This window comes from Mustelus asterias, chromosome 9, assembly GCF_964213995.1.
Source record: "Mustelus asterias chromosome 9, sMusAst1.hap1.1, whole genome shotgun sequence".
NCBI classification, from domain to species: Eukaryota; Metazoa; Chordata; class Chondrichthyes; order Carcharhiniformes; family Triakidae; genus Mustelus; species Mustelus asterias.
Window position 1 is genome coordinate 68,188,289 of NC_135809.1, and position 14,189 is coordinate 68,202,477.

General features: G+C 45.4%; 1 protein-coding gene across 1 annotated transcript in view; it reads right to left on the minus strand.

The window, feature by feature from the left end:
• Positions 1-14,189, minus strand: part of madd (MAP-kinase activating death domain) — a 256,584-nt gene that overhangs the window by 79,080 nt on the left and 163,315 nt on the right. The window contains exons 17-20 of the mRNA XM_078221357.1: positions 12,775-12,925; positions 11,938-12,138; positions 7,167-7,220; positions 5,724-5,818 (exon numbers count right to left, since the gene is read on the minus strand). Of these exons, the coding sequence (XP_078077483.1) occupies positions 5,724-5,818; positions 7,167-7,220; positions 11,938-12,138; positions 12,775-12,925 (501 nt within the window). The remainder of the gene's footprint in view (positions 1-5,723; positions 5,819-7,166; positions 7,221-11,937; positions 12,139-12,774; positions 12,926-14,189) is intronic.

Below are 14,189 nucleotides of genomic sequence, written 5' to 3' on the forward strand. Positions count from 1 at the left end.
AGTGCTGCGGGTAAGCGCTGTTATTTTTAACTTACTTTTTCGCGGGTTTTTTCTTTAAAAATATCTAAACCCGGAAGTGGTCGCGCAGGGAGGTCTGGGAGAGAGAGATTTTTTTTTCCCCAATAAATTGGAACAGAGAGGAATCCCGATACTCTACACTTGTAGAGTATCCCACCCTCCCTCCTCCTCTAACCTAAAAAAAAAGACCCAGTGAGAGCAGGGCTTTGGAGAAAACAGGAGGAGGAAAGGTAAGTTTAAAATTTTCATTCACTTTTTTTTTCCCTGTGTGTTTAAAGGGGCAATTATGAGTGTGAGGCCAGTATGTTGTTCCCAATGTAGGATGTGGGAGGTCCTGGAGGCTCCTAGCCTCCCGGAGGACCATATCTGTGCTGGGTGTGTTGAGCTGCGGTTCCTAAGGGACCATGTTAGGGAACTGGAATTGCAGCTCGAGGACCTTCGCCGGGTTAGGGATAGTGAGGAGGTCATTGACAGGAGCTATCGGCAGGTGGTCACACCGGGACCACAGGAGGAGGGTAACTGGGTAACAGTGAGGAAGGAGAAAACTCAGTTGATGGTGAGCACCCCGGTGGATGTGCCCCTTAATAATAAGTACTCCTGTCTGAGTACTACTGGGGAGGACAGCCCACCTGGGGGAAGCAGCGGTGGCAGTGTCTCTGGAGCTGAGCCTGGCCCAGTAGTGCAAAAGGGTAAGGAAAGGAGGGTAGTGCTAATTGGGGACTCTACGGTGAGGGGGTCAGATAGGCGTTTTTGCGGACAAAGACGGGACTCTCGGATGGTGGTTTGCCTCCCTGGTGCAGGGGTCCGGGATGTCTCTGGTCGAGTCCCAGAAATCCTGAAGGGGGAGGGAGAGGAGCCGAAGGTCGTGATGCATATAGGTACTGCTGACATAGGTAGGAAGAGGGAAGGGGTCATGAAAAGAGAATATAGGGAGTTAGGTAGACAGCTGAGAAAGAGGAATGCAAAGGTAGTAATCTCGGGATTGCTGCCTGTGCCGCGGGAGAGTGAGAACAGGAATCGGTGGAGAATGAATGCGTGGCTGAGGGACTGGAGCAAGGGACAAGGATTTGGGTACTTGGATCATTGGGACCTCTTTTGGGGCAGGTGTGACCTGTTTAAAAAAGACGGGTGGCACTTGAATCCCAGGGGGACCAATATCCTGGCGGGAAGGTTGGCTAAGGCTACTGGAGAGACTTTAAACTAGAAAGGTTGGGGGGAGGGAATCGAAATGAGGGGACTGAGAGTGAGGAGGTTAGCTCGCAAATAGATAAGGAATGTAAACAGGGTAAGAGGGAGGTTAGACGAGTGATGGAGAAGGGAAGTGCTCAGGCTGAAGGTCTGAGATGTGTCTATTTTAATGCCAGGAGTGTAGTGAATAAAGTGGATGAGCTTAGAGCGTGGATTGCTGCTTCGAATTGTGATGTGGTGGCCATTACGGAGACTTGGATGTCTCAGGGACAGGACTGGGTGCTTCAGGTGCCGGGTTTTAGATGTTTCAGGAAGGACAGGGAGGGAGGCAAGAGAGGGGGGGGAGTGGCACTGTTGATCAGGGATAGTGTCACGGCTGTAGAGAAGGTGGACGCCGTGGAGGGATTGACTACGGAGTCTCTGTGGGTGGAGGTTAGGAACAGGAAGGGGTCGGTAACGTTGCTGGGTGTTTTCTATAGGCCGCCCAATAGTAACAGAGATGTTGAGGAGCAGATGGGGAAACAGATCCTGGAGAGATGTAGGAATAACAGAGTTGTCGTGATGGGAGATTTTAATTTCCCAAACATAGATTGGAATATCCCTAGGGCTAGGGGTTTGGATGGAGAGGAGTTTGTTAGGTGTGTCCAGGAGAGTTTCCTGACACAGTATGTGGATAAGCCTACTAGAGGAGAGGCTGTACTTGATCTGGTGCTGGCTAATGAACCTGGACAGGTGGAGGATCTCTCGGTGGGTGAGCATCTTGGGGATAGCGATCATAATTCTATCTCCTTCACGATAGCATTGGAAAGAGATAGGATCAGGCAGGCTAGGAAAGTGTTTCTCTGGAGTAAAGGGAAATACAGTGTCATCAGGGAGGAAATTAGACGGGTAAATTGGAAGGAGGCATTCTTGGGGAAAAGTACCGAAGGAAAGTGGAGGATTTTCAAGGAATGTTTGTCTGGAGCTCTGCATGACAACGTTCCGATGAGACAGGGGGGTGTTGGTAGGGTACGGGAACCGTGGTGCACGAAGGTTGTGATGAACCTGGTGAATAAGAAAAGAGAGGCGTACAGAAGGTTCAGAGAGCTAGGAGGTGTTAAGGATTTAGAGGAGTATACGGGATGTAGGAAGGAGCTTAAGAAGGAAATTAGGAGAGCGAGAAGGGGTCATGAGAAGGCCTTGGCGGGTAAGATTAAGGAGAACCCCAAGGCTTTCTACAAATATGTCAAGAGTAAAAGGATGAGATGTGAAGGCATAGGACCCTTAAAAGGTGAAGGGGGAAAAGTTTGTGCGGAACCGTTAGAAATGGCGGAGCTGCTTAATGAATACTTTACCTCGGTATTCACGGTGGAAAGGGATCTGGGTGGTTGTACTGCTGGTTTGCGGTGGACAGAAAGGATCGAGCATGTGGACATAAAGAAAGAGGATGTGTTGGAACTATTGAATGGCATCAAGGTTGGTAAGTCGCCGGGACCGGATGGGATGTACCCCAGGTTACTGTGGGAGGCGAGGGAGGAGATTGCGGAGCCTTTGGCGATGATCTTTGCATCGTCGATGGAGACGGGAGAGGTTCCGGAGGATTGGAGGATTGCAGATGTGGTCCCTATATTCAAGAAAGGGAACAGGGACAGCCCGGGAAATTACCGACCGGTGAGTCTAACCTCAGTGGTTGGTAAGTTGATGGAGAGGATCCTGAGAGACAGGATTTATGATCATCTAGAGAAGTTTAGTATGATCAAAAGTAGTCAGCACGGCTTTGTCAAGGGCAGGTCGTGCCTTACGAGCCTGGTTGAGTTCTTTGAAAATGTGACCAAACACATTGACGAAGGAAGAGCGGTGGATGTGGTCTATATGGACTTCAGCAAGGCGTTCGATAAGGTCCCCCATGCAAGACTTCTTGAGAAATTGAGAGGGCATGGGATCCAAGGGGCTGTTGCCTTGTGGATCCAGAACTGGCTTGCCTGCAGAAGGCAGAGAGTGGCTGTGGAGGGGTCTTTCTCTGCATGGCGGTCAGTGACCAGTGGAGTGCCCCAGGGATCTGTTCTGGGACCCTTGCTGTTTGTCATTTTCATAAATGACCTGGATGAGGAAGTGGAGGGATGGGTTGGTAAGTTTGCTGACGACACCAAGGTAGGTGGTGTTGTGGATAGTTTGGAGGGATGTCAGAAGTTGCAGCGAGACATAGATAGAATGCAAGACTGGGCGGAGAAGTGGCAGATGGACTTCAACCCGGATAAGTGTGTGGTGATCCATTTTGGCAGATCCAATGGGATGAAGCAGCAATATAATATGAAGGGTACCATTCTTAGCAGTGTAGAGGATCAGAAGGACCTTGGGGTCCGGGTCCATAGGACTCTTAAATCGGCCTCGCAGGTGGAGGATGCGGTCAAGAAGGCGTACGGCGTACTGGCCTTCATTAATCGAGGGATTGAGTTTAGGAGTCGGGAGATAATGCTGCAGCTTTATAGGACCCTGATTAGACCCCACTTGGAGTACTGCGCGCAGTTCTGGTCACCTCATTACAGGAAAGATGTTGAAGCCATTGAAAGGGTGCAGAGGAGATTTACAAGGATGTTGCCTGGATTGGGGGGCATGCCTTATGAGGATAGGTTGAGGGAGCTTGGTCTCTTCTCCCTGGAGAGACGAAGGATGAGAGGTGACCTGATAGAGGTTTACAAGATGTTGAGAGGTCTGGATAGGGTAGACTCTCAGAGGCTATTTCCAAGGGCTGAAATGGTTGCTACGAGAGGACACAGGTTTAAGGTGCTGGGGGGTAGGTACAGAGGAGATGTCAGGGGTAAGTTTTTCACTCAGAGGGTGGTGGGTGAGTGGAATCGGCTGACGTCGGTGGTGGTGGAGGCAAACTTGTTGGGGTCTTTTAAGAGACTTCTGGATGAGTACATGGGATTTAATGGGATTGAGGGCTATAGATAGGCCTAGAGGTGGGGATGTGATCGGCGCAACCTGTGGGCCGAAGGGCCTGTTTGTGCTGTGGCTTTCTATGTTCTATGTTCTATCCAAGTCACTATTGTTATAAATACTTTAACCACAGAAAATTACCACAGAATGCCTACAGTGCAGAATGATGCCATTCGGCCCAACGAATCTACAACGACTTTCCGAAAGAATATCTTATCCAGGCCCACCCTCTGGCCCTATCACTATGGCCAATCCACCTAACCTACACATCTTTGGACTGTGGGAGGAAACCGGGACACCCAAAAGAAACCCACACAGACATGGGGAGAATGTGCTAACTCCACACAGACAGTCACCCGAGGCCAGAATTGAACCTGGCTCCCTGGCCATGTGAGGCAGCAGTGCTGCCCAAATGGTTTGTCTTCAAGGACTAAGAATATTCTGGAAAAAATTGTGTTGTTCAAAAGACACTGTCCCTTAAAGGATTAATGCAAGGACTAGTTGCTGCTGTTCCTGGAAAGTAAGAGTTTTAACAACACCAGGTTAAAGTCCAACAGGTTTATTTGCTACCAAATAAACCTGTTGGACTTTAACCTGGTGTTAAAACTCTTACTGTGTTTACCCCAGTCCAACGCCGGCATCTCCACATCGTACCTGGAAAGGACAGCATTTTACAAGAAGAAGGTAATTCAGCAGTTTAAGAAGCTGGAAACCTCTGGACAGTGGTGAACTGTTCACAAAAGGGTCACACGGTGGTTAATGGCTTTGAAAAAAAACCATGCCTGGAAAAAGGTGGTTGAAAGCCGGTTTTGGTTTTCCTATGGAGAAAAGAACATCAACTGCTTGGGTAAAAACACACCAACTTCTGAAGCCCCAGACTCAGTCCCAAAGCAGAGAGTGAATTGACATTGCTCCGAAATCCCGCTGTGTTCTGAAATGGACTGACTGGAAGTTTTCCTTCAAGTCTGCCTGAAAAGTCGCGCAAGAGTCATCAGTTATTTTGCAGACCAATTCTGAAAAACCAACTATAACCTGGACACCAGTTGAGAACTCCATCATTTATCCTTTTTCCTTGAACCACTGACTTTTAACCTTTTGGCAGAATTTCTCAATTTTTTTGGTACGAGTGTTAAGAGCATTTCAAAAGAGTAATTATTGTATTTTCATATTTCGTAATATATGTTAAGAAGCTTTACCTTCTACTTGACAAGTCTGGTTTAATAATAAATTAATAATGTTTATTGAAGAAATCTGAGCACTGAGTGGTCACCCTGAGATTAACAGGTAAAGCACAGACACAAATACAGAAAATGCTGGACAATCTCAGGAGGTCTGACAGCACCTGTGGAGAGAGAATAGAGCCAATGTTGAGAGTCTGGATGACCCTTTGTCAGAGCCCAGATTTGGCTGTATAGCCAGTTGGAGAAATCATTGAAATCTATGTTGTGACCCATGGAGAGGTGAGCCTCAAGTCCCTAACAATCCACAGTATTTTTGATTCTATGACACTAGCTTGCAATAAGAGTCAAACATTTCTAAAAAGGATTCATTGCAATGCATGTTTGTACTCACTTCACTGATGAGTAATAAGCACTTACCTGTGAGCTGGTCACACTCAAACCACTATCCGCACTGATCTGTGATTTCTTCTCATCTGGATCCAAGTCGGGCAAGTGTTTGGAACCCTCTGTACCTGTGGGTAAGAGATTCACATCAACATGCGTGGGAAATGAACCATACCTATCCACAACCTGTAATGAGTCACAGTACGCCAACTGTACCCGCAGTGTCAGGCTGCTAAAAGCTTCTAAGGAAACCAGAGACCAAAGCTGTTTGTGTTCCAATGCTACAGATTTGAGGGATGCCTTGGTGTGGAGGAGTTGATCAGGTATCATTGCAATGTCCATGGTTCTCCATGGTCGCACCACTGCTACACACATCCCCACACATACATCACACACACAAAACAGGAATTGCAGCAAAACCATCCACCCAAACCAACCAGCTCTGCCAATGATAGTCATGCTCTGTCCAGTCAGCCACACAGACCAACCCTGCTCACTACAGTTCCAGTCCTTACAATCATCCAACCAATTCTGCCAAAATCAATAGTAATTTACAATCACCCACCTACAAATTACCCAGCTCTGTAAGCAGTTACGGCTATCTTTGGAGTTTTCTCCCCAAATTCCATATCCCTGGCCTTTCAACATCTCCTATCATTTTCGTCATTTCAAGCAAGCCCAGTGTGAAAATATTTCTGATATTTTCACCCCATCTGTAGCCCCTTGTCGCCAGTTAGCAGAAATAACTGTTCATTTTTTCCTCTCTCGATGTCTCACTGGATTTTAAGCTGAAATTATGCTACTGTCTTCACACCAGGACCTCAGATCCCAGCTGTCATCGACAGACACTCCGATAAACGTCCACAGCAGTTGCACTATTCCTGCTTACCAATTTAGCCCATAAAGGATGAGTTGGTTATAGATTACTTGTACCATATGAAACTGGCGAGTCCCAAAGTCCAATCAGTTCGAAGCAGCATGCCACAACCCATGGTGCTGAAGTCAATGGGTTCAAAGGGCAGCACTGGAAGACAAAGAGCAAAACTAAACACTGGCACATTTGGTCATGTGCCGGGTGGCGTCAAACCAAAGGACCTATTGGCCAACTTGTACGTAAGCATGCATCGTGACTACACAGCAATGAGTTCACCCCTCCACTCCCTCACACCTGCATCCCGCAAGTTTAATGGGTGACAGTGTGAGAGAGAGAGGAGACAGAGAGACGGGAAGGAAGGGAAAAGAGAGCAAGCTGGAAAAATATGATGGGGAGAAAGTGAGTGAGAGAGAGAGAGGGGGGTGGGAGGTGGGGGGGGGGGGGGGGGAGACAAACCCAACAGCATATCTACAGGTGAAAGGCAATGAGTCTATAGCACAGATTGTAAAGGACTATGATTCAGACAGGAGACACAGCTGCAGTGTCTGGCTCTAAAAATAGAAGTACTTTGTATGACAGGTCTGAATTGTCAAATTCCTTACTCTGTTTTTCCAAAGCTTTTTGTTTTCTCAAATCCTGGTGCTTGTTCCACAACTCTACAACCAAAGATGCATTGCAAGCAGGAAAGAAAGACAAAGAGTCAGAGATTGGTTGAATAGGCGGAATGGAGGACACAGCACCACTGGGAAGAAGCCATTCCCAAATGGACATGGCTTATTGATGATTACTTGAGGATCAGTGAAGCATGAATCTGTCTGCATGGTCCATGTTACCAAGTAGTCTAACCCTCAAGTAGAGACCCTCAAGCTCTGCCTCAAGGCTTCCTACTCTCTGGCACTGTGCTACGAAGTCAACACGAGCTCCCTCAGCCCCCCACAAACTCCCTGCACAGAAATAGAGATTCAGGATCAGAATCAAATGTTTCTCAAACTGGTAAGATTCAGGAATGCCTTTCTTCCCTTGGGTGGGACAAATGGAGGGAATGTGAGGTCAGGGAGAGGGAAGGAAATCAGAGAACATGTCACCTCAGGCTGTTTCCACCCAACCCTGGCAGAGACTTGTCTTTGTCCTCAGGAAGATATCGTTCAGGCACAAACCATGCACATTCCTTTAAAGGGAAAAGTAGACCATCTAAAGTTCATGTGCCCTGGATGACAAAGCAAATGAGATGAAAACATAACAGAAAAAAAGAGGCAAATGGCTAATGTCAGGAACAGAAAGATTATGCCAAGTACAGGGATAATTTGGAAAAGTTTAAATAGGAGACAAATAGAAGGCAATATTAAAATGAACCCTAAAGCACTGTGTGAATATATAAAGTGCAAAGTGCAAATGGTTAGCTTGGCTATATGTTCAGTCTGTTTTGTTAAGGACTCGGAGAAATTTAGGTTCTAGTGGAAGACATACCTAAGGCATTAAACAAATAGTTGGTATCTTCTACACATAGAGAATTTAAAGGCTACACTGAAAGGGGAGAGGGGGGAGGGAAGCTGTGGGCAGGAAATATTGGGAAGATTTACTGAAAGTTGATCAGTTATCCTTGTCCAGATGGAATGCATGCTAAATGCTGAAAGAAGCAGAGATCTTGGTCACAATCTTTCAATCCTCATTGGATATAACAAAGTATCAGAGACTGGGGAGTTACTAATGTTATAGCGATATTCAAGGGAGAATAAACCAGGAAAGTACAGACCAGCCAGTCAGTGGGAGGAAAATTATTGGAAATAATCATGGGGGACAAGATAAAATTTCATTTGGAATCAAGGACAGCCAGCATGGATTCGTTAACAAAAAATGGTGTCCGACTGGTTTGATTAAATTCTTCGATAAGCTAACAGAGAAGGTTGATTGAGGTAGTGAAGTAGATGCTGCACGTAAGGACTTTCAGAAAGCACTCAATAAAGTGTCACACAGGAGGCTTACTAAGAAGAATGAAACCTGTGAAATTAAGGAGAAGGTGGCAGTATAGATACAGAATTAGCCTAATGGTGATGTTGGATGGAGACTTTTCAGACTACGGAGAAGTGGGAAGAGCTTCAATTTGGGCAGATTCATATGGAAAGGCAGTGTGACCATAAATGGCAGATATTGAGAAGTATAGAGGAACAGAGAGACCTTGGTGACCACATAGACAAATCCAGGGCAAGGTAAGAAGACGGGTTACTTTGCTTTAATATTCTATTCCTCTCTTTATAAAGTTAAGAGACCATGCTGGAACTTTATAAATCACTGGTTAGGCCTCAGCTGAAATACTTCATGGCTTCAGAAAAGAAGCAAAGATCTTAAAAAGATGCAGATGACGTTAACCAGCACTTTGCTGTTGAAGATGGACTTCAGACGTGAGATTAGAAACGTTAAGACTGTTCTCCTAAGAACATAGAAGATTAAGAGATGAAAGAGGGGCGGCACGGTGGCACAGTGGTTAGCACTGCTGCTTCACAGCTCCAGGGACCTGGGTTCGATTCCTGGCTTGGGTCACTGTCTGTGTGGAGTTTGCACATTCTCCTCGTGTCTGCGTGGGCTTCCTCCGGGTGCTCCGGTTTCCTCCCACAGTCCAAAGATGTGCGGGTTAGATTAATTGGCCATGCTAAATTGCCCCTTAGTGTCCCGGGATGCGTAGGTTAGAGGGATTAGCGGGTAAATATGTGGGGATAGGGCCTGGGTGGGATTGTGGTTGGTGCAGACTCGATGGGCCGAATGGCCTCTTTCTGCACTGTAGGGTTTCTATGATTTCTATGAAATATTTGAGATTTTTAAGGAATGTTTTGGTCGCTTGGACGGGGAAAAACTATTCCCTCTCTTTAGTGGATCAATAATTTGAAGTCAGAAATTCAAAATGAGGGGAAATTAGAGTTTTTTCACTGGGTTGTCAGGATCTGGAATGTGGTAGAAGCTGATGCCGTAAATATTGTGAAAGGGAGTTGACAGGCACATGATAATATGAGAAACATATGTTGCCTTTTGTTACAAAGGGATTGGCAGAAAGCATAAAGAAGCCTTCCTGCACTGTAAAGGGTTTCAGTGTGGCCTCAACTGGAGTCTTGTGTGCAGTTTTGCTCTCCTTATCCAATGAAGGACACACTTGTCCCAGAGGTAGTGTAACCAAGGTTCATTTGACTGGTTCGTTCTTGGGTTGAGAGGATTGTCTTCAAAGCAGAAAGTGAGTAGACTGGCCTACATTCCCATGAGTTTAGAAGAATGAGGTGATCTCATTGAAACATATGAAATTCTTAAAGGGCTTGATAGATTAGATGCTCAGAGGCCGTTACCCTTGGCTGGAGAGTCTAGAACAAGGCGTCACAGTCTCAGGATGAGGGGTCAGCCATTTTGAACTTAGATGAGGAGAAATGTCTTTCCTCAGAGGATTGTGAACCTTTGAGATTCTCTTTGAAATTCTCTACCCGAGAGCGCTCTGGATGCTCAATTGATGAGTGTATAAAAGACAAAAGTCTAAAGTTTTATTTATTAGTCACAAGTAGGCTTACATTAACACTGCAATGAAGTTACTGTGAAAATCCCCTAGTCGCCACACTCCACACCTGTTTGGGTACACTGAGGGGGAACTTAGCATGGCCAATGCACCTAACCAGCACACGCCTTTGGAGTGTGGGAGGAAACCGGAGCACCCGGAGGAAACCCACTCAGACACAGGGAGAATGTGGAAACTCCACGGACAGTGACCCAAGCCGGGAATCGAATCTGGGTCCCTGGTGCTGTGAGGCAGCAGTGCTAACCACTGCGCCACCGAAAAGAATTCAAAGTTAATAGTACATTAATTACATTGTCAAGATACAGGTGAAGGGTATTGTTTAATTAAATATCCAAGTATTAGAGTGCTCTTTAAGACGTTGTCAATCTGTTCAATTGGTTAATTTTCTTTTATTTTAATTGATATACTATAAAGAGTATAAGGAGAGATTGTGGCCAAGTTGGCCATCAACAGATCCAGGCAGCCGACACTTGAGGGGATTGTCCAGCCCCACCGTCTGCCCCTTTTTTGTGGCTACTTTCACATCCAAGTATTCCTGCAGAGGGAGCACGCAACGTCTACTGGTTACTTTGAGTCCTTCTGTGGCTGATGAGCACCACAAGGGCTGAAATGCTTCATCAGCCCTGAAAACAATATTTGAATTTAATTCAATAAGGTCCCTTTAAGATTCTGTGTTTTCATTAGAGTGCCCCTTTAAAGGGCTATCACTAACTTGTTAATTTGATTAATTAGTCCAATTTACTGTTTCATATCAAAGGAGTACAGACTCTGGGACACGGGAAGTGTAGGTAGAAAGCGATCATACGCATTCTGTCCATAAACCTCTCAGGATTGTAAACAAAAAGCAGAGATGTGGGATCAAGCATGACTGCTCTTTCAAAGAATCAGCTCGGGTAAGATGTGCTGAACGGTCTCCTTCTAGTTTGGCTCTATAACTAAGTGACAGTAAGATGAAGGGAATGGAGTCTGGAGTTATTCACTGCACATGACAGAGGTGGCACAGAGTTTAAGGGACATTCATTTTCCACAGATCCAAGTTACTTGGTGTAAAAATGAACAGAAGAGGTGCTGGGGACAGTCGCCACCCTGCAATGAACATACTCCCCATTCAAAAACAGTGATGCTAATAATGCCACCCCTCTTCCTCAACTATGGAGAAACTGGATAAAATTCACTTGCTCAGGAACACATTGCGGTGATGTGCTTCCCTCAGGAGCTGTTAATCTGCCTCATCATTCAGCTTCATGGCTGGAATAGGATCAACTGCACAACTCCACCGAGTCTCAGTGTCTGACCACCCACATGGTGATCAGAATTTAAGCAAATAGGCTTCCACTGGACAGTGCACGCCTACGTTCACAACACCACTACCTCAGTTACCGATATCAACCTGGCAACACGTATACTATTTATTTCTCCAGCCTGAAGTACAGGCCTCACTACAGCCTGCTATTAACCCAGGCCTGATAGTGTCTATACAGGCCTCACTACAGCCTGGTCTTAAACCAGGCCTGAGAGTGTCTGTACAGACCTCACTTGCCCTAATGCCAGGTCTGACTGTGCCTGTACAGGTTTCACTGTAGCATATTCTTATCTTGGTGTGACAGTGTCCATACAGGCTTCACTGCAGCCTGTTCTTAGCCCAAGTCTGGCAGCTGTTATTCAGGCCTCACTGCAGTCTGCTGTTAGCCCAGGCCTGACAGTGTCTGTATTGGCCTACTCCTGCTTATCTATCTGGTTTCTAATCACACAATGATTGTAGGACTCGAGCCGATAGCCATGATCTCGAGTGTGCTATAAAATGTGTCACATGCAATACACACCGATGGAAGCAACAAAATTTTCTTCATTCAGACTCCGGGTGTCATACTCGCCCGGCCCCTTGCTGATGGGAGCTTTCATTGGGAGTTGCAGATGGGTCACTGGCACACTGGGCTGCTTCATCTCCCCTTTTGAGAGTGCAGGCTCCTTAATAGCTGGCATTGTAACTCCCTCCGTCGGGCTACGTTTCCTCTTGTCAGGTTCTGGATTAGGGAAAGCAGTGGGTGGAAACACAGTGAATAGAAATCAGTAAGTCAACAACCAACTGATCAATACAATTCAAACAACACTGCTTTAACAGAGATACCTGTCTAATATAAAGATACTGGAGGTTATGGAAGCATGGTGCCACAGTTATCAAAGTGTGTGTATACTTGGTCCTGTTTAACAGTGTGATCGTGCCAGGCGGGGCCTCAGGCTGCAAAGACAAGGGCTATGCTGCCTCATTTTGACAATTAATGGACACAAAGGGTCCCATCTCCAATTCAGGTCTCTCTCTGACTGTTTCAACCAAAAGCAAGTGGAACTCTGCCCCAAAATGTGGGGAATACTTCAGGAACACTGAGATGCAGAGACATTCTTAAATTCTGGATATTAAGGGCTAAAGGAGCAAATGTGGGAAGATTAGTGTTTAGAATTGAATGAGTCGCGCTGGAATTGAATGGCAGTTTAAAGGTTGAAAGGCCACCTCCTGTTCAAAGATAATGTTTGTGTCTGATAAGATGGAAACAGATCCTCTGTAGCCCTTGGTTAATGACCTCTCCATTCCATCCGCTTTGATTCCTTCCCATGGGGAAGAGCTGCTGTCTGCTTGCAGGCTGTTGAAGATACAAGATTACCTTTATTATAGTAGTGGGTGTGAGCGATCTCCAGCAGTGTAAACACACTGGCCATTCCTCCCAGGCCGGCGTTGCTGTATGAATGCTCCAGACTGGACACACAGCATTTCAGGAGGTCGAGCATTCCCCTGTAGACCTTTTTACTGATTTCCTGTAATGAAGACAGTCGGGCCAATGGTCACCACATACTGTACACACTGACAAATAAACTACAACAAAAATGGTCACCACATACTGTACACACTAACACAAAATGCACAAACAGTAATAACCATATACTGTACACTGAAATAAACAACACCAACAATAACAGTCACCACAGACTGTACACTGACAAATAAACTACATCAACAATAATGGTAATAATGGTACAACAATAATTTTACACACTGACAAACTACGCCAAAAATGGTCACCATTTATTGTATGCACACACACAAATTATACCAATAATAATGGTCATCACATACTGCGCACACTGACACACAAACTGCACCAATAATAATGGTCACCAGATACTGCACAAACACCATCTAAATTAACAAAATTGGTCACCACATACCATTCACACTGACACAAACTACACAACAATAATGGTTACAACATACTGTCCACACTGACACACAAAGTACACTAACAACAATGGTCACCACATAGGAAGACCCTAACAGAAGAAAGGAAAGACAGAGAAAGGGAAAGATTGTTTGAGTTGGAAAAGATGAAGTTGGAATTTGAAGCAAAAAGACTTCAAATGACAGAAGTAAAAGTACAAGATGGAACTGACCGTGAGTAAGCTCAGCATAGCCAATCGCCTGATATAGGGATATATACAAATGTGTCCAAACATTACCAAAATTTGATGAAAAAGACGCAGAAGCCTTTTTCATTTCCTTTGAGAAATTGGCGACACAGATGAAATGGCCAAAGGAGGTGTGGGTAATGTTAATTCAAACCAAGTTGGTAGGCAGGGCTATTGAGGTGTTTGTAGCACTGTCAGAGGAGGTGTCAGGAAAATATGAAGAAGTAAAGAAGGCTGTTTTGAGTGCTTACAAATTGGTACCAGAAGCATATAGACACAAGTTCAGAAATGTAAGGAAGGAACTAGGTCAGACATAAGTTGAATTTCAAAGAACTAAGCAGAGCAACTTCAATAGATAGGTGAGAGCATTAAAGATAAAAGACATATGAGGCTTTTAGAGATATTATTCTGCTGGAGGTGTTTAAAAACTCCCTTCCAGAAGTGATAAGAACTCATGTTGAAGAAAAGAAAGTCGAAACAGCAAGAAGAGCTGCAGAGATGGCAGATGAATACATAAAAGTGCACAAGTTGAAACTAGCTTCCGACAACAATTTCATTCCGTGAGGGATAGAAATTGGGAAAGAGGGAGATCCTTCAACAAAAAACAAAAAGTAGA